The 18872-nt window shown below is 43.1% G+C and overlaps 1 protein-coding gene across 5 annotated transcripts in view; it reads right to left on the reverse strand.

Moving 5' to 3' along the window:
* The window catches only part of PALM (paralemmin), a 100734-nt gene that overhangs the window by 24090 nt on the left and 57772 nt on the right, over nucleotides 1-18872 (reverse strand). For all 5 annotated transcript variants that reach the window (XM_034437650.3, XM_087894335.1, XM_034437648.3 and 2 more), the window contains exons 3-4: nucleotides 4754-4834; nucleotides 2413-2543 (exon numbers count right to left, since the gene is read on the reverse strand). In XM_034437650.3, the coding sequence (XP_034293541.1) occupies nucleotides 2413-2543; nucleotides 4754-4834 (212 nt within the window). The remainder of the gene's footprint in view (nucleotides 1-2412; nucleotides 2544-4753; nucleotides 4835-18872) is intronic.

Raw genomic sequence — 18872 nt, forward strand, 5'->3', positions numbered from 1 at the left:
TCTCAAGTATTCTGATTAGTTCTCTGGTGGCCTCTCAACTTTTTCTAAGTGGCTATGGAGATTCTCAGTCATCCAGGCATGATTATTTATTTATTTATTTATTTATTTTATTTTATTATATTTCTATACCGCCTTTCTCCCGTAGGACTCAAGGCGGTGTACAGTCAAGAAAAATATAGACACACAAACATCATAAAATTGCTAATTAAAATTATTACTTAGTTTGGTCAATTAAATAAAACCCAGAATTAGATAACATTTAAAAAATCATTCACATGTTCGTATGTTTAGCCCCGCCTGTTGGAACATCAGGGTCTTGAGGGCACGGCGGAAAGCACGGAGATCAGGGATATTCCGTATCTCCGGGGCAGTTCATTCCAAAGGGTTGGAGCCCCCACAGAGAAGGCCCTCCCCCTGGGAGTCGCCAGTCGACATAATTTGACTGACTGTACCCTGAGTAGTCCCTCCCTGTGAGAACGAACTGGTCGGTGGGAGGCTATTGGTGGCAAAAGACGGTCTCGTAGGTACCCAGGTCCTAAGCCATGGAGTGCTTTAAAGGTGATAACTAACACCATGATTGCCCTAAAGGTGCTTTTTCAATTGACTTTCTTTGTTTTTCCTTGAAGACGTTTTGCTTCTCTTCCAAGAAGCTTCTTCAGTTCATTTTTCTAAGTGAGTTTCATCATCTTGATGATTCACTTTCCTCCAAACTGTCCTCAGCTCTGTTCCAGTCTCCCCCACCCCACACTGTCCTGGCTATGCACTACCTAGTGAAACAGTAGGAAACAGCTGAGCAATTAGGGAAGGAGGCCATGGAAGTAGTGGGTCCAGGAGAGGGGGCAGGATATGGGAAGAGAAGACTGGTGGGCTAGACAGGAAAATCTCATGGGCCACTAACAGCCCTCCAGTCGGAGATTCCCTCCCCGATCTTGCCAAAATTACTGCTCTGTCCAGATTTAGACTTTTGGCTCATCTCATTGGATCAACCTGCTGCTCAGTTAAATGTACAGCATAGAAGAATGGTGGAGTCGGAAGGGGACACAAGGATCATCCAGTCCAACCCTCTAGAGCTGTGTTCCTCAACCTCAGCAACGTTAAGATCAGTGGACTTCAACTCCCAGAATTCTCCAGCCAGCATGGGGAATTCTGGGAGTTGAAGTCCACTGGTCTTAAAACAGTGGTAAAATCCAATTTTTTTTACTACTGGTTCTGTGGGCATGGTTTGGTGGGCATGGTGTGGCTTGGTGGGCGTGGCAAGGGAAAGAATACTACAAAATCTCCATTTCCACCCCACTCCAGGGGAAGGATACTGCAAAATCCCCATTCCCTCCCCACTCCTAGGGTAAGGATATTACAAAATCTCCATTCCTACCCCACTCTGGGGCCAGCCAGAGGTGGTATTTGCCGGTTTTCCAAACTACTCAAAATTTCCGCTACCGATTCTCCAGAACCTGTCAGAACCTGCTGGATTTCATCCCTGTCTTAAAAGTTATTGAATTTGAGGAACACTGCTCTGTACTACGCCGGAAAACTAATTAATTAATTAAATAAATAAATAAATAATTTTATTTCTATACTGCCCTTCTCCCGAAGGATTCAGGGCGGTGTACAGCCTATTAAAAAACACAAAGACAAACATCAGTTAAAAATAATTAAAATTATTACATAATTCGGCTGAAATTTAAAACCCCAAAAATTTAAAACCCAATTTAAAAATCATTAAATTGATAGCCTGGCTTGGCGGAACAGCAGGGTCTTGAGGGCACAGCGAAATACACGGAGATCGGAGATCTTGCACATTAACCCCCTTCCCCCCACAATGAGAAGTAGCTGTCCAGCCTCTTCTTCAAAACCTCCATAGACATGGAGCCCATCCGGAATAAGTAAACTATTCCACTGTTGCATAAAGTTTTTCTGTATATTTAAGCAACAGACATAGCTGAATGTTTATTTATTTCTCCCAGAATGGGCTTTTGTCCAGAAATCAGATATTCTATAGACAGAGAGCATTCTGGTTATGTGTGGTAAGTGGGAATGACAAAAAGTGCAGAATCATAACTTCTTATTTCAGTTTTTAGAAGTGCGCTAATTAATACTGGTGACACCCTCTAAACTAGTGACCAGACTACGTAAAGGGTCTGGGAACTTCATGAAGGCTGTCTACCCACCCTAAACAGGAGTTAATAAACTAGTCCAAGGATATCCACAGCTCCTCTAGTTCCATCCTGATCGCATCCATCATTTGGAAAGGTTTTTAGAAGCTTTCCCTGTTAAGATTCCACCTTAATATGTACCAATTTCTCCCAACCTGCCATCCTCAAGGTATAAAGTGACTGCTGACTATCTTCAGCTTAATTTACAGCTTCTGGGAAGTGTAGCCCAAATACATGGTTTGGAGACGGCTTCCATTACCTCTGGATGTTCTCTTCCAGTTCCTTGGCCTTCAAGTAGTCCTCCTCCAACAGCTTCTTTGTGGCTTCACCCTCTTCAGCTGTGGATGATGGAGCTCCTTCCAGCAGCCATTTCTCTCGCAGAGTCTTTGACTTGAAGACAACAGGAAGGAAAAAGAAGAAGGGATTCCTTATTATGGAGTTCTTGGTGCTCACTGAGTTTGAGGCTGTGAAGAGCACCAAGGACTCTACAGTTCAACCCAAAGCTACCTACACAAATAGTCCTTGATCTACAACAGTTCATTTAGTAACTGTTCAAAGTTACAATGGCACTGAAAAAAGTGACTTAAGACTGTTTTTCACACTTACAACTGTTGAGGTATCCCCACAGTCACATGAACAAAATTCAAATGCTTAGCAACTGATTCATATTTATGACGGTTGCAGTGCACTGGGATCATGTCATCAGCTTTTACAAGCAAAGTCAATGGGGAAGCCAGATTCACTTAACAACCATGTAACTAACTTAATAACTGTAGTGATTAACTTAACAACTGTGGCACGAAAAGTCATAAAATGGGGCAAAATTTACTTCACAATGTTTCATTTAGCAACAGAAATTTTGGGCTTAATTGTGGTTGAGGACTACCTGTATTCTGTTCTATTAGATTCCTTATATACCCTCCCTCCCCCAGTGTTGTTCTGTTGCATAACCTGATAGCTGTGATGGCTTACAGGCTTAATCAGGACAGGGAAAGACCTAGCAATGCTTTGCACAATAGGCTAAACTCAGCTAATATTAATCTTTTGTGGGAGGTTGTGCAGCTCAGCGTAATGCAAACCCAGTCCTTTGCCTAGGGTAGGATGAAATGTCCTGCATGAACCCTAGAACATGGGTTCAGTTATTTATTCATCAAATGTATTAATGAAATTTATATATATTGTTTAATGAAAAGAAGGACTAGGGGTGACATGATAGCAGTGTTCCAATATTCCAAAGAAGAGGGAGTCAAGCTATTCTTCAAAGCACCTGAAAGCAGGACAAGAAGCAATGTGTGAAAACTAATAAAGGAGAGAAGCAACTTAGAACTAAGGAGAAATTTCCTGGCAGTGAGAACAATTAATCAGTGGAACGACCTGCCTCCAGAAGTTGTGGGTGCTCCAACACTGGAAGTTTTTAAGAAGAGGTTGGATAACCATTTGTCTGAAGTGGTGTAGGGTTTCCTGCCTAAGCAGGGGGTTGGACTAGAAGACCTCCAAGGTCCCTTCCAACTCTGTTATTCTGTTCTGTTATAGTCGCTCATCTCCCCTCCACAGGATACTCTGGGCAATGCACAAGAATAAATAAAGCAACCAATAAAAACAGATGGAATTCTAAAAGCCACAATAATATATTTATTAAGAATTAATCACAAAGCCAGAAGAAATGTGAAGGCAGTAGCAATTAACAGCCCTTTCTGGTTTTTCTTAGCGTAAAAATGTATGACTTTAGAAAGTTGCAATAACGTTTACATTCTGCCTTTAAAGTATGCAGGAATAAACTTTTTGCTAGATTTCATTACAACACCCGGTTGAGGAAAGAGCATCCTGGAAAATATCTATGCCATTACTAAAAGTCAACAACAACCTGATGGTACTGAATCATTTGGATTTTCTCCACTTTTCCTCAGCTGGTTGCCGAGGACACCCATTATTCCATTTGGGTAATGGACCCATATTTACTTTACTTTTACTTTTATTTGATTTATATACTGCCCTACTCCCGAAGGACTCAGGGCGGTGAACAGCCAACAATAAAATACATACATACAAAATTTAAAGAGCAGAGATAAAATCGAATTAAATAGTTTGGCCCAGACAGATTTAAAACCCCAATCAATTTAAAACAAATTTAAATTTTGAATATTAAAAATACTAAAAATTTTTAAAAAATTAAAAATGTTTAAAAAGAGGGAGAAAGTTAGGCCAGGCCCGCCTGGTGAAATAAAAAGGTCTTTAGAGTGCGGCGGAATATACATTTATGATTGTATAGCACACTTTTCCTTCATCTAAAATTCTCCACCAGGCTAGAAAGCGGCAATCTGAGTTCTAGTCCCGCCGTAGCCATGGAAACCAGCTGGGCCAATCACCAGGAGACTGAGAGTTCTAGTCCCAACTTAGTCACGAAAGCCGGCTGGGTGACGTTGGTCCAGTCACATACTCTCAGTCCAAATCGCCTCAAAGTGTTGATGTTGTGGGGCAAATAGAAGGAGGAAGGTGTGTTGGATATAAGTTATTTGTACAAATCATAAAAGTGGGATACAAATTTTAAAAAAATCTTTTTTCAAAAGAGCAAATTAGGAGCTTGGAAACCCCTCAAATACCTTTAAGTGCTGTAACTGGCGCCTGTCATCTTCTAATTGTCGCCGTTTGTTTTCAATCTCCGTTTGGCGTTTTCTCTTTTCCTGAAATTCCAGAGAGAAGAGGGAAAGAAGGGGAAAGGAGGAGCGAGAATTAAACATTGGGTCCCCAAGAGAAAAAACGTTAGGTGTTAAGAGGCTGCACAGAGGCTTAAGTTCACTGCCCCTACAATTTTCCTTGATTGTCAGTTTTGGGAATGGAGGTCAAAAGAATGGGAAAATAACCTTTGGGAAGGGGGAAATTTAAGAATATTTGGTCCTTATTTTAAATGACGATTTAATTAAGCAAGGACCTTGCACCAATTTTCTTAGAGATCTTGATATAAAAGAGATCCACTAAAATTAAATTGTCCTGACCAATAATGCCTATTTCTGTCGGCTTCTTTAAATAACGTGTGCCAAACAACTAAATATCAAATCAAGCAATGATACCACCTGTTATTTCTAGAAAACAAGTAAATCCAGCTTGTGCTTCAATGCATTTCAGTGCTGTTCATTGAAGCGTCTTTTGTTCTCCGGTGGAAGATGATAGTTTTAAAAGAAGAACCTGTTTTTCTTCAGAACACCCTAGAGCAAGTTTTTAATTTAAATTGGTCAAAATCCAGTGCAGAAGTGATATTTTGAGGCTCCAAACTCAGATTATGACCATTGTACTTAGCCTGGTATAAATAATGATGTTTCTCCAAAAACTGCATAGATTGTCCAATGATTGCATGTAATTTTTCAGGTGTCGGATCCCTGGAAAAATGATGGCATGAAATTGCTTCATTCTACTGAGTCTCCTGCAATTAATTTCCAGAACTGCTAGACCAGTGATGGGTTCCTCCCGGTTCGGTCCGGTTCGGCCGAGCCGATAGCGATGACAATATGACGTCACCGAACTGGTTCTCTCCCACCCCCCACCCCCCCACGTTATTCTTACCTTTTATTTGGTCCCACCCCCAATCTATTGCTGCCTCCTGAGTCCCAGCTGATGACTAGAGGGTGTTTAAACTCTTGCCGCGGGGCTTCAAAGGGCTGTCCTACAGCTGATCAGTGTTAAAAGCAAACAAATGAGTTGGGTCGTAAGTGCGAGGACTGGTCGTAAGTGCGAGGACCTTCCAGAAATGACTCTGACCAGCTACCCACGCCCACCTAGTCACATGACCTCCAAGCCACACCCACGAAATAAGCCACGCCCACAGAACCGGTAGTAAAAAAATTTAGAACCCACCCCTGTGCTAGACTATACTATAGGGCAGAACCACCTATGGAGGAAGTAATCCACCCTATAAGAGTCTTAAATAAGGGTCAAAATGAGTTTACAGTCTTCCTAGAAACATTTAGCTCCATAAGATGCACAGGGAGCAGCACTGGTTGGCCTCTTTGTATGTTGAACTGGAGACTTAATATTCAATCCATCCAATTGAAGGGAGAATGGGCTGAAGAACACCAAGGAGACAAAGGAAATGATGTTGGACTTCATCCTCATGGCACAAGTCACCCTGAATAAGTATTTTTAGAGGGCACATCCTCATGATGAAGGCTTCATTTCATCCCCAGCCCAGGGGTGAAATCCAGAAGGTTCTGACAGGTTCTGGAGAACCGGTAGTGGAAATTTTGAGTAGTTTGGAGAACTGGCAAATACCACCTCTGTGTTGTGGCCTGTCAGCAGCCTGTGCAGCTGGTAACTGATTCCGACAGCGAGGAGGCTGGTGTGGTGCTGCGCCAGCAGCCGGTGCAGCTGGCACTCGAGTCGGACAATGAGGAGGCTGGAGAAGATGTGGTGCCAGAGGCGGAGATTCAGCCAGGGCCTTCAGAACCTCCAGAAGCTCCCATAAGTGAAGAGGAAGAAGAGGAGGAGCCTCTTCTTGATGCACGAGCGCGCAGAGCTGCCAAAAGGCAGGAGTGGTTTCTCAGAAGGAGGTCTCCTCGAGAGTAAGGCTTGGGGCTAATTGGCCACTCCCTTAGCCTATTTAAGGAAGGGCGACGACTGAGGCAATTTGCAGGGAACAACTTCATTCACTCTCCTTCGCGTCCTGATCTTAGTTCTCTTATCAGGTTCCTGCAAATTGCTTCTGGGCTTTCTGCCAACCATAGTAAGATTACGATTATTTATTCTTTGGATTCTTGTAGGCTGTTAAGAAAGTTAATTAACAGCCTTTGTTTGAAAAAGACTGATTTAATTTAGTAAACTAAGGTTTGTACAGACTTTGTGTGTGCTGCATTCTTTGGGGTCAGTAGCTGGGGCAGAACTCTGGCTGGCCCAAGAGTGGGGTGGGAATGGGGATTTTGCAGTATCCTTCCCCTGCCACGCTCACCAAACCACACTCACCAAGCCACACAATGCCCACCAAGCCACGCCCACAGAACCAGTAGTAAAAAAATTAGATTTCACCCCTGCCCCAGCCCACTTCAAGGGTAGACTGCATTTAACATGAGCTGTTCTGGTTTAAAAAGTAATGTCTTTTCCTTTTTTTTTTTAATAAATTTTTTATTATTAAAATAACATTACAAACAACATATACAATACTTCACCCTGTGCTATACATAAGAAAGGAAGATTTGGTTCTTCGGATATATCCTCATGATCGCCAAAATCCACGTTCTCGGGGTACAGGTACCAAAGCATCCAATTTTCCCAGCGCATAGTCCATGAATGGTTTCCAAATTTTCCAGAAAATATCTTCTTTATAGTCACCATTTCTAATTTTAATATCACATGTCATTTTATCGTTTAAAGCTAATTTCCACATTTCACAATACCATTCTTCTATTCTAAAATTCACATCTAATTTCCAATATCTGGCTATTATAATTCTACCCATTATAATCATAATTCTAATCAATTCTTTCTCATATTTTGTTGGTTCTATTTCCTTAATTATCAACAGTAATATAGTTTCTGGTCTCAATATTATTGCTTTCCCCATCATTTCAAATATCATTTTCTCCAATTGTTGCCAAAACTTTTTAACTTTATCACATTTGTACCACATATGTTCATAAGTCCCTATTTGACTCCATTAAGTTTGTCATTGATGGATAACAAAATTAGTAAACAATGTTGGAGATGTGATATGGAATTAGGGACTTAAAAGTAATGTCTTTTCCTTGTCTTCCCCCAGCACAAGTCTTGCTACACGGACAATGATGATGGCTCAATCACAATACTGGTGATGGTACAACCAGGAGTTGGGATTTTGGAGCTCCCACTGGCCACTTTCTGTCCAGTTGGCTGACTCTGCAAAGTGCCAACATGACCTTATGTGAACTCCTTATATGAATGGGTGGAAGAACACTGGGATGGTTTTAAACATGTGTTTAGTGGCCTTTTGGAAGAGCAGAAGGCTTTGAGTTAAAAAAAAAAAACAAACAGACAGACTCCCACCCTCTGCATAGAAAAAGTGATTTCAATTGGGAAAGAGAACTGGCTTCTGCCTCTTATGCTTTGCTGGTTTTGTCCCAAATGAGGGCACTGCAGGTTTTCTGCTGCTTCTGCAACTTTTCTATAGCTGCGCTTTGTACTGTTTTTATCATTGGGGGGGGGACGGACGGGGGACGGACGGGACAGTGGTGCCAATTTGCCTACTCCATCATCATTTTGTGTGCTCTATAGGAGACTTCTGGGTGCTGCTGGTCACACACCCTCCCTCCCAGAATGTATTATTCTATCGCAACATTTACTGATTTGCAAAAATTGGAAGCTGGCATAAAACTGATCAGAGTTCTGCCAATTTCCAGATCAGAGGTACAGTTAGAGGCATAAATTGGAAGAGAACAACACCCCGATGCTCCTTACCAAACCTCCACCACCTCAGAAGCTGTCTCCCACTTCACCCTCCCTGACCTGTGTTATTTTTGGACACAGGCTTAGAGGTCTTTCAGAAGACCACCAGTGAAATCCAACAGGTTCTTACAGGTTCTGGAGAACCGGTAGCGGAAATGTTGAGCAGTTTGGAGAACCGGCAAATACCACCTCTGGCTGGCTCCAGAGTGGGATGGGAATCGAGATTTTGCAATATCCTTCCCCCAGAAGTGGGGTGGGAATGGAGATTTTGCAATATCCTTCCTCTGCCACGCCACCAAGCCACACCACGCCCACCAAGCCACACCCACAGAACCGGTAGTAAAAAAAATTGGATTTCCCAACTGCAGCAGACCTCATGTTCAGAAACAGCCTGCAAGAGTAACCAAGCATAAAGCACCTCTATGCCAGCAACCTGTAACCTGGGCAACTTGAAAGTTCAGGTAGTCCTTGACTTATGACCATTCAGTTAAAAAGGACCTTATCCAAAAGTATTTATGACCTACTTCTGAAGTTCCAATGGCCTCCCTCTCCACACAGTCACATGACCACATTTTGGACATTCAGCAATGTCCAGTCTGCATTGGCCATTTGCAGCATCCCACAGTCATATTATGACTGCAATTTACAACATTTTTGCTGAAAATGGCAAACTGTGGGTTTGCTTAACGAATCTGACATTCACTTAACGACTGCTGCATTGGTTTAATGACCACTGCAAAAAGGGTGATAAAATCAGATCAGTCACATGATACCCTGCTTTATGACCATCACTGACTTACAACTGTAAGTAAATCTTTCTCCCAGGCTCCCACTCACTCACATGCAGACTTGCCTCACCCATTGTCTGCTCAAGAGAGCAGTGGGTAGGGTTTTTTTCCCCCAACAGCTGAATGAGACAGAAAACAAAACAGGGGAGTCATTGATAACTGTCTTTAAATCGTCTCCTGGTAAAGCTGTAAGGACAGAACCAGCCTGATTGCTGGGATAGATTAAGAGCTCAGTTTTTAGGGCAATGCAAATTAGGCCGGCATAATTTTCTGTCAAATCAAGAACTAGTGGAAAACACACTCAAGCAGCTGGGAAGAAGTGCTCTCAGGAGCAAAATGGATCATTCGGGCTGATGGATGAATCAGCCAACGTGGCCTACCTTTTTCAAAAAGTCCTCTGAAGATGCTTCAGTGCTGCCTTCATCACAAATTATAGCCTCAGACCAGACCATTAAGGCTACGGAGTCCGCCCCTCGACTCAATGCAGAAATCCACATTTGCGCAACCCTGACATATACTGATTCAGCCTTTCCTTCAACACGACTAGAGAAGAGGAGCCGTAATCACGTTGCTCCTAGCATTAGAAATGTTCAGCTGGAATCCACCCTTCTCTAATTTAAATTGATTATTCCATGTCCTGCAGTCTAAAATGACAAAACAGCTCATGACCACTCTGTGACTACTGAGAACAATCCTCCTCAAGCGTTTCTATCCAGATCAGTCAATCAATCCTTCCCCCCACCCCAAAGTGTTGCTAAACCAAAGAGAATAACAATGAAACCGCGTGAAAATTGCAGTCATAAAAAAATAAATAAGCATAAAGCAACAGGCCAACTTTCAAGCAACAGGCCAACTCCTGATGACTTCCATGACACATCCATGACATTTACCTCCTTTGAGGATTTTTTAAAAATCTCTCAGTCCAGGCTACTGCCCTGGGATTTTCTGGTATCTCCCATCCAAGCATTTAATTAGGAGCCAGGATTATGTGCTGTATTTGTTCTGTCCTGGTCAGACTCATTTTGCATTCAGTTATGAGCACTAGATTTTAGAAAGGATAGCATGATAGATAGATAGATTTATTTATTTATTTATTTATTTTGATTTATATGCCGCCCTTCTCCGGAGACACAGGGCGGCTTACAAGGCATTAAGCAATAGCCTTCATACTTTTGTATATTTTATACAAAGTCAGCTTATTGCCCCCACAAACTGGGTCCTCATTTTACCTACCTTAGAAAGGATGAAAGGCTGATAGATAGATAGATAGATAGATAGATAGATAGATAGATAGACAGACAGACAGACAGACAGACATCACTGCTCTTTCTGTAATCTAGTGTCCATATCTGAATGCAGCACTCAAAATGGATCTGATCAGGGCAGAACCAATGTATCCCATAATATATTTTGTAAGTTATAATATATATAATAATATATAATTAATTAAAAGTTTTAACATATTAAGAAGAAATACAAATTGAAATTAGAATAGAAATCGAATAAACAAATAAAATAGAACAGAGAAAATGAGAGTAAATGAAACAGAAAAAACAAGAGAGAAATAACATTGATACATTTAACTTTACATATTTCTTTCTTCTACTTTTTTTCCCCTTCCTTATTGCACTTCTAGCGAGTTCACACATATTTCCATGGTTTTCCAAATGGAATTTTAATTTAATTAGGGTGGATGGAAACTCGGGGCCCTTTTCCTCCAAGGGAAGACAGACAGAGGCTGCTATTCTTTACAGGACACACATTTGTTCTTATTTTCGAAAGGGAAATCGAACATGAAGTAAATCAGGAAATGCACTGAGCCGGAACAGGGCCTGAATCTCTCTCTCTCTCCCCAAGGCAAACAATAAGGGATTGTTATGAAGGGCTTGATTTTCTTGCTGAAGAAGGACCATACACATTATAAGCAGTGCAAGAAAATAACCTTTTGCAATTTAAATAGTGAGAGCTTGATGCATATTGGCATCTTCTGGTGCCCAGCTAAATATATCTCATGGGAGGATCAGGATGTTAAATCTTTTATTATTAGGAAATGGTTGCCACTTTTTCAATTTTCATCTGACTGCTATTATTTCTGAATTGCTGTTTGAATAGAAGAGAATGTACTTAGCTCAGGGTTGAATTGCAGAGTCCTTGGTGTTCTCTGAGTTTGGTTGTTGGCATGCAGACGTTTCATTACCCAACTAGGTAACAACGTCAGTGCAAGTGACTGGGAGACTCCACAATGCTTTAGTGGAGGGTCAGTTCAGCCATTCATTAAATGCCGAGCAACAAAAGTGTGGATACAGATGTGCGAATGAGCCCTTGACCAGCTGTGTCAATGGCTTCCACCAAAAATTACATTATTGCGTTTCCTATAGATGCTGAGTGATTCTGTCAGTGCCAGCTAGACTACAATATTTCTTCCAGAAATATTTATTTATTAAATTTATTAAAATATGTGGCAATGGTTCAGACTGTTATGTTCACATAAAACACTTCTGATAAAAGCATAGAAGGTGCATCCACATAATGTATTAACTTTGAGTGGTTTTAGTTGCAACAAATTGAACAATTACCAAGGGGAAAACCATACCTCCACCAACACTGGCAGGGCAAGCCACTGTATGCTGGTAATCCTCGATTTACGACTACAATTAAACCCAAATTTTCTGTTGTTAAGCCAGGCAATTGTTAAGTGAGCTGTGCCTCATTTTGCGATTTTTTTTTTTTGCTAGTTGTTAAATGAACCACTGCAGCTGTTAAGTGAATCATGCAATCATTAAGCACATCTCGTTTCTCCCATTAATTTTGTTTGTTGGAAGCCAGCTGGGAAGGTTAAAAATGGTGACCACATGACCCCAGGACAGTGCAACTGTCGTAAATACCTGCCAGTTGTCAAGCACCCGAATTTTGATAATGTGGTTATGGGGATGCTGCAATGGTTGTAATTATGAAAACGGTCGTAAGCCACTTTTTCAGTGTTGTTGTAACCTAAAATGGTCACTAAACGAATAGTTGAAAGTTGAGGACTATCTGTATAAGGGTTGTGGCCCGTCAGCGGCCTGTGCGGATTGTAGCTGATTCGGACAGCGAGGAGGCTGGTGTGGTGTTGCGCCAGTAGCCTGTGCAGCTGGCACTCGAGTCGGACAATGAGGAGGCTGGAGAAGATGTGGTGCCAGAGGCGGGGATTCAGCCAGGGCCTTCAGAACCTCCAGAAGCTCCCTTAAGTGAAGAGGACGAATAGGAGGAGCCTCTTCTCAATGCACGGGCGCACAGAGCTGCCAAAAGGCAGGAGTGGCTCCTCAGGAGGAGGTCTCCTCGAGAGTAAGGCTTGGGGCTAATTGGCCACTCCCTTAGCCTATTTAAGGAGGAACGCCAACTGAAGCAATTTGTAGGGAACAACTTTAGTTCACTCTACTTCGCGTCTGGATTCTCTGCAAATTGCTTCTGGGCTTTCTGCCAACCTTATTAAGATTGTGATTACTTTATCTTTGGTTTCTTGTAGGCTGTTAAGAAAGTTTATTAACTTTAGTTTATTATTGTTTTGAAAAAGACTGAGTTATTTTAGTACATTTAAGTTTTGTACAGACTTTGTGTGTGCTGTGTTCTTTGGGGTCCGTAGCTGGGGCAGAACAATAAGGAAAGAACAAACCCAACACTCACTAGCACTGATGATGTTACCTAGTTGGATAATGAAAGGTCTATGACAAACAACCAAGCTCAGAGATGACCAAGGACTCCACTGTTATTGTCTATTTATCATTAGAGTATACTTCTTGGCCCTGAGATACTCCGCTGAATCATGTTGCACGTATCAAAACACCTCTGATCGCTGTTCCATTCAAAACACATGGGATGCAAAGGGAGTTTATGGCAATTCCCATGGCAGTGTCACTCGGCATAATCTCAGGGGTCTAAATTTATATCCAACAAATGCAGTTTGTAAGGCCCAGACAACAAGGCTGGCTTTCAATGCCACTTACATGGGGATGTTGACTTGGGGGTGGCTAGGGAGGCCAGAAGCTGGACTTAGCTGGAAAAAAAGATCAAAACACCCAGAGGTAAGTTGATGGAAAAGTGCAGAATAGAGTAGTTATAGGGGTCTTATTTCCCCTGACATGCAATGTAGAGGTCAGAGGCAGGGGTGGGCTGCTAGGGGTTCGCCTGGGTTCGGGAGAACCCGTAGCTAATGTTATGGCGGGCTCGGAGAATCTCCAAATCCCACCCCTGGCTGGCCCCGCCAACCACACCCCGCCCTTCCCACCCTGCCCCCCCAGGAGTCTCCACGCGGCCCATTTTGGATGTGAGGTAAGTGGAGGGCCCGTGCGAAGGCTTGGGGAGGGGGAAAAACGGGCCTCCCAGAAGTTCTGGAAGGCCAGAAACAGGCTTGTTTCTGGCCTCCGAAGGGCCTCTGGAGCCCGGGGGAGGCAGTTTTCACCCTCCCAGAGGCTCAAGGAAAGCCTCTGGAGCCTGGGGAAGGCGAAAACACCTCCCCCCCACCTGCTGTGGTGCTGGAGGCCGACTAGGCCACGCCCACCATGGCCACGCCCACCCAAAAACCGGGCAGAGAACCCATTGCTGAAAGCTTTGAAGCCCACCCCTGGTCAGAGGGAACGGCCTTGAAGTACCAGTGGAAGACCAGGTACCAAGCCAACGATCAGATAAGTGGGGCCTGAGCCTAGACCAAAAAGTAATGTGAGTAAATATCTGAGATCCCTCATGAAAATGAAGATAAAAGGAGGGAGAGGGAAAGCATGTTGAGGCTTGCAGGATTAATGTCAGCCCTTCAAGATAGACCAGACAGGAAATCAAGGCCCTGTTGGTCAAGCTTACTTTTATTGTAAAGCTATAGTAATAGAATCTTAAAAATCGGAATGTACTTCCCTCCACCCTCACTATATCTCCATGGGAATTAAGGAGAAGCTTGTCTGAGATGCTTCCTCACATTGTTTTCTTGGCTTAGGTTCAAGCCCCACCCCACCCCCCTCACACACACACACACACACACACACACACACACAAGACACTCATTGGCAAAGATCACTTCTGTCCACCATGAACTTCTCCAGATTTCAAAGGAGGTCCTTGCGCTTCATTTGCTTCCCCCTGAGACTGGAAGGGAGCCGATGCTCTTTTGTCCAAGCTGTTTCACCCTGTCCTTAGCCTTGATTTGCTCCTTCCCAAGATTGCTTTAAAACAATCTCCTCCTTTGTGCGGGGGGGCCCTGCATCAAGCGAGGAACAGTGGTTGGGCGCTGGCAACGTGCAGGGAGGAGGCTTCAAAGTGCAGGATCTGTGCCAAAACGTAGAGCAGGGGCTGGAGAGGGGAACTGCAACGAGGACCCATTTCAAGCCAGATCAACCTGTTGGCTACAGCAACAAGAGGGGTAAGGAGAACGGTCAAAACTAACTCCCCTTTCCTTCACGCTTTGCAGGAGTGTGAAATAAAAAATTTGCCTAGCAATTTTCAAGTGCGTGTATACAACAGGCAGTCCTCGACTTACAAACGGTTCATTTAGCAACGGCGTGAAATTACAACGGCACTGAAAAAATGATTTGCAATCGTTCCTCGCACTTACAACTGTCACAGCATCCTCAGCAGGGGTGGGTTCTAAATTTTTTTACTACTGGTTCTGTGGGCGTGGCTTATTTTGTGGGCATGGCTTGGTGGTCATGTGACAATTATTTAGGATTTAGCAGAGGTACTGGTCTACCAGGCTTTTAACTGTTTGCAGAGCTGTACCGGTCTACCCATTTGTTTTTGCAGGCACTGATCTCCTCATGTATTTTTGCAGGCACTGGTCTACTCATTTGTTTTCTTTTAACACTGATCAGCTATAGGGCGGCCCTTTGAAGCCCCCCATCAGCTGGGACTCAGGAGGCAGCAATAGATTGGGAGTGGGGCCAAATAAAAGGTAAGAATAATGTGGGGGGGAGGGGGCGGGGGGACGTCATATCGTCACTGCTACCGGCTCGGGAGAACCGGGCCGAACCGGGAGGAACCCACCACTGATCCCCAGGGTTACACGATCAACATTCCAGTGTGTATGTACAAGGGTTGTAGGGTCCAGGGATCATCATTTCCGACTTTTCCAACTGACTTGTAACAAGCAAAGACAATGGGGGAAGCTGGATTTGCCTAACAATGAGATTCACTTAAAAAACTGCAGTGATTCGCTTAACCAAGAAAAAGGGTTGTAAAATTGGGTGTGACTCATTTAACAACCACCTTGCTCAGCTACGGATATTCTGGTTCCAATTGTGGTTGTAAGTCAAGGATCACCTGTAACTCCTCAAGAACACCACACCCCTCTGTGACTTCCAAGGGTACCTATACTCTCAGCCAATACAGGTAATCCTCGACTTACAACAGTTCATTTAGTGACCGCTTGAAGTTACAACAGTGCTGAAAAAAGTGATTTATGACTGTTTTTCACACTTAAGTCCATCGCAGCATCCCCAGAGTCACGTGATCAAAATTCAGATGCTTGAAACAAAGATTTGCTCCATCAAATACAATGATCATAAAAAATGTGCAGAAGCAGATAAATTAACAATGGAATTAAAAGACCGAGAGGAAACGATTTATTATGAGACGTGGAATAGATGGTATAACTGGTTGGAGAAACAATCCAAAATTAATGTATAAATATATAAACATAAGAGAAGATTGTGTAATAGATAGGTATAAATTGTAGTGAATATAGAAATTAGTAAGTAATACATAAAATGTATGTGTATATAGTTGGTTATAGATATTATTACAGATGCCGGTATCGGAAAGCTGAAAAAATGTAACAAGGATGTTAAAGATGTAAATGTTGAATAAAAATTATCAGGGGGAAAAACAAAACAAAATTCAGATGCTTGGCAACTGACTCATATTTATGACGGTTGCAGTGTCCCCCGGGTCACGTGATCCCCTTTTGTGACTTTCTGACAAGCGAAGTCAATAGGGAAGCCAGATTCACTTGACAGCCATGTTACTCACTTAACAATGGCAGTGATTCACTTAACAAGTGTGGCGAGAAAGGTCGTAAAACGGGCCAAAACTCATTGAACTAATGTTTCACTTAGCAACAGAAAGTTTGGTCTCAATTGTAGTCATATGTCAAGGACTACCTGTATTAAGGTAAAGGTAAAGATTCTCCCGCACATATGTGCTAGTCGTTTCTGGCTCTAGGGGTGGTGCTCATTTCCATTCCTAAGCCGAAGAGCCACCGCTGTCCGAAGACGTCTCCGTGGTCATGTGGCCGGCATGACTAAATACCAAAGGCACACAGAACGCTGTTACCTTCCCACCAAAGGTGGTCCCTATTTTTCTACTTGCATTTTTTACATGCTTTCGAACTGCTAGGTTGGCAGAAGCTGGAACAAGTAACGGGAGCTCACTCCATTACGCGGCGCTAGGGATTCGAACCGCTGAACTGCTGACCTTCTGATCGACAAGCTCAGCGTCTTAGCCACTGAGCCAATGGTGGGTTGCCCCCAGTTCAGACTGGTTCGGAAGATATAGTAAAACCGGCGGGAGGCTCCGCCCACTGACCCAGACGTCATCATAGGCGATCTGTGCACGCGGGCATGATGCGAACCGGTAGTAAAGGTAAGTAGAACCCACCCCTGCACTGAGCCATAGTGGTAATTTTAAATGTGACATGGGGAAATAGAAAACTGGAGAAAGATGGTATCAGAGATTTTTCTTTTTAGTTCAATGTAAATGAATCCCTTTTTTTAAAAAAAAAAAAATCTTGTTTTCACATAGGTTCAAAGACTGGGATCTTCAGCCCAGAAAAGAATCTGCAGGTCACAGAACTGTAATGACTGACATGAAAAGCAAATGCAAGGCTGAGATGCTTTAAGCAGGTGAGTTAAAGATCCAGGTGCTGCATTTCCCTGTTGTGCCATGGTTAAGTGTTATCCATGTGTAAGTGTTTTACAGCTTAGTGTGTATTCTTTAATGCAGCCCAAGCAAAGCCTTTTCAAATGTTATGCAAATACCAGTGATGATACATTTAATTATTGGCCCATCACCAAGTGTCTAAATGTTAAATATATGTGTTTATGTATTGTAAAGCAAGGTTATCCTGAAATAACCATTGGACATGATATGCTTATAACCGATGTAAAGCTCGGGATCTCAGGGTATTATTTTTTTCCCATTCCAGTGATTTGAGATCATGGAAACTCACAGGACCAGGGTTCATAGACAGTGCGTTGCAAGAGCCTTGGTAGTACAGGGGTTTAAGGCACCCTGTTATTAAGCTGGTTATTAAGACCAGCTGCCTGCAATTACTGCAGGGTTCGAATCTCGCCAAGGCTCAAGGTTGACTCAGCCTTCCATCCTTTCTAAGGTAGGTGAAATGAGGACCCAGTTTGTGGGGGCAATAAGCTGACTTTGTATAAATATACAAAAAGGATGAAGGCTATTGCTGAGCACATTGTAAGCCGCCCTGAGTCTTCGGAGAAGGGCGGCATATAAATCAAATTTTAAAAAAAAAACAAAAAAAAAAACTGAACCAAGCAGCTTCCTTGTCAGTACCCTGTTTCCCCGAAAATAAGACCTTCCCGGATATTAAGCCCAATCAGACTTTTGAGCGCATGTGCTAAAATAAGCCCTCTCCAAAAGTATTTAAACACATGGTCCCCGCCATTTCTTCTGGTTAGGGTTAGGGAGACAAGAGCTGGAAATCAGGTAAGATGGCAAGAGGAGCCTTGCGTCTTGCTCCACGTGCACCAAAATAATAAGATCTCCCCGAAAATAAGACCAAGCGCTTATTTTGGGGTTCAAAAAAATATAAAACAGGGTCTGATTTTTGGGGAAACACGGTAGATGAAACCATCAGGATCACCCTACTGGTCCATCAAGTCTCAGGTCATTAAGCAAATCCAGCTTCCCTCATTGTGTTTGCTTGTCAGAAGCTGGCTGGGAAGGTTACAAATGGTGATCAGATGCTACTGCAAACTTTGTAAATACATGCCAGTTGCCAAATACCCAAATTTTAATCCCATGACCGTGGGGATGTTACAATGGTTGTAAGTGCAAGGACTGATCCTAAGTCACTCTTTTTCACCACCATTGTAACTTTGATGGTCGTTGAACAAATGGTTGTGAATTGTGAACAAAGATGTATCTATGTTATGAGAGACAGTTTGGTGTAGAACATGTGTGTCAAACTTGCCACATCACGTTGCCATCGCATGACGTTTTGTGATGTTTTTCCCCAGTGGTGAAATCCAAATTTTTTTACTACCAGTTCTGTGGGTGTGGCTTGGTGGGCATGGCTTGGTGGGCGTGACAAGAATCCCCATTCCCTCCCCACTCCTGGGGGAAGGATATTGCAAAATCTCCATTCCCACCCACTCTGGAGCCAGCCAGAAGTGGTATTTACCGGGTCTCCGAACTGCTCAAAATTTCCGCTACCGGTTCTCTAGAACCTGTCAGAATCTGCTGGATTTCACCCCTGGTTTTCCCCTTCATGGAGCTGGGGTGGGTGTGGCCTGCGTGTGACGCATCTGGTCCGCAGGCC

Source organism: Pantherophis guttatus, chromosome 1 (assembly GCF_059756535.1).
Source record: "Pantherophis guttatus breed Tessera chromosome 1, ASM5975653v1, whole genome shotgun sequence".
NCBI classification, from domain to species: Eukaryota; Metazoa; Chordata; class Lepidosauria; order Squamata; family Colubridae; genus Pantherophis; species Pantherophis guttatus.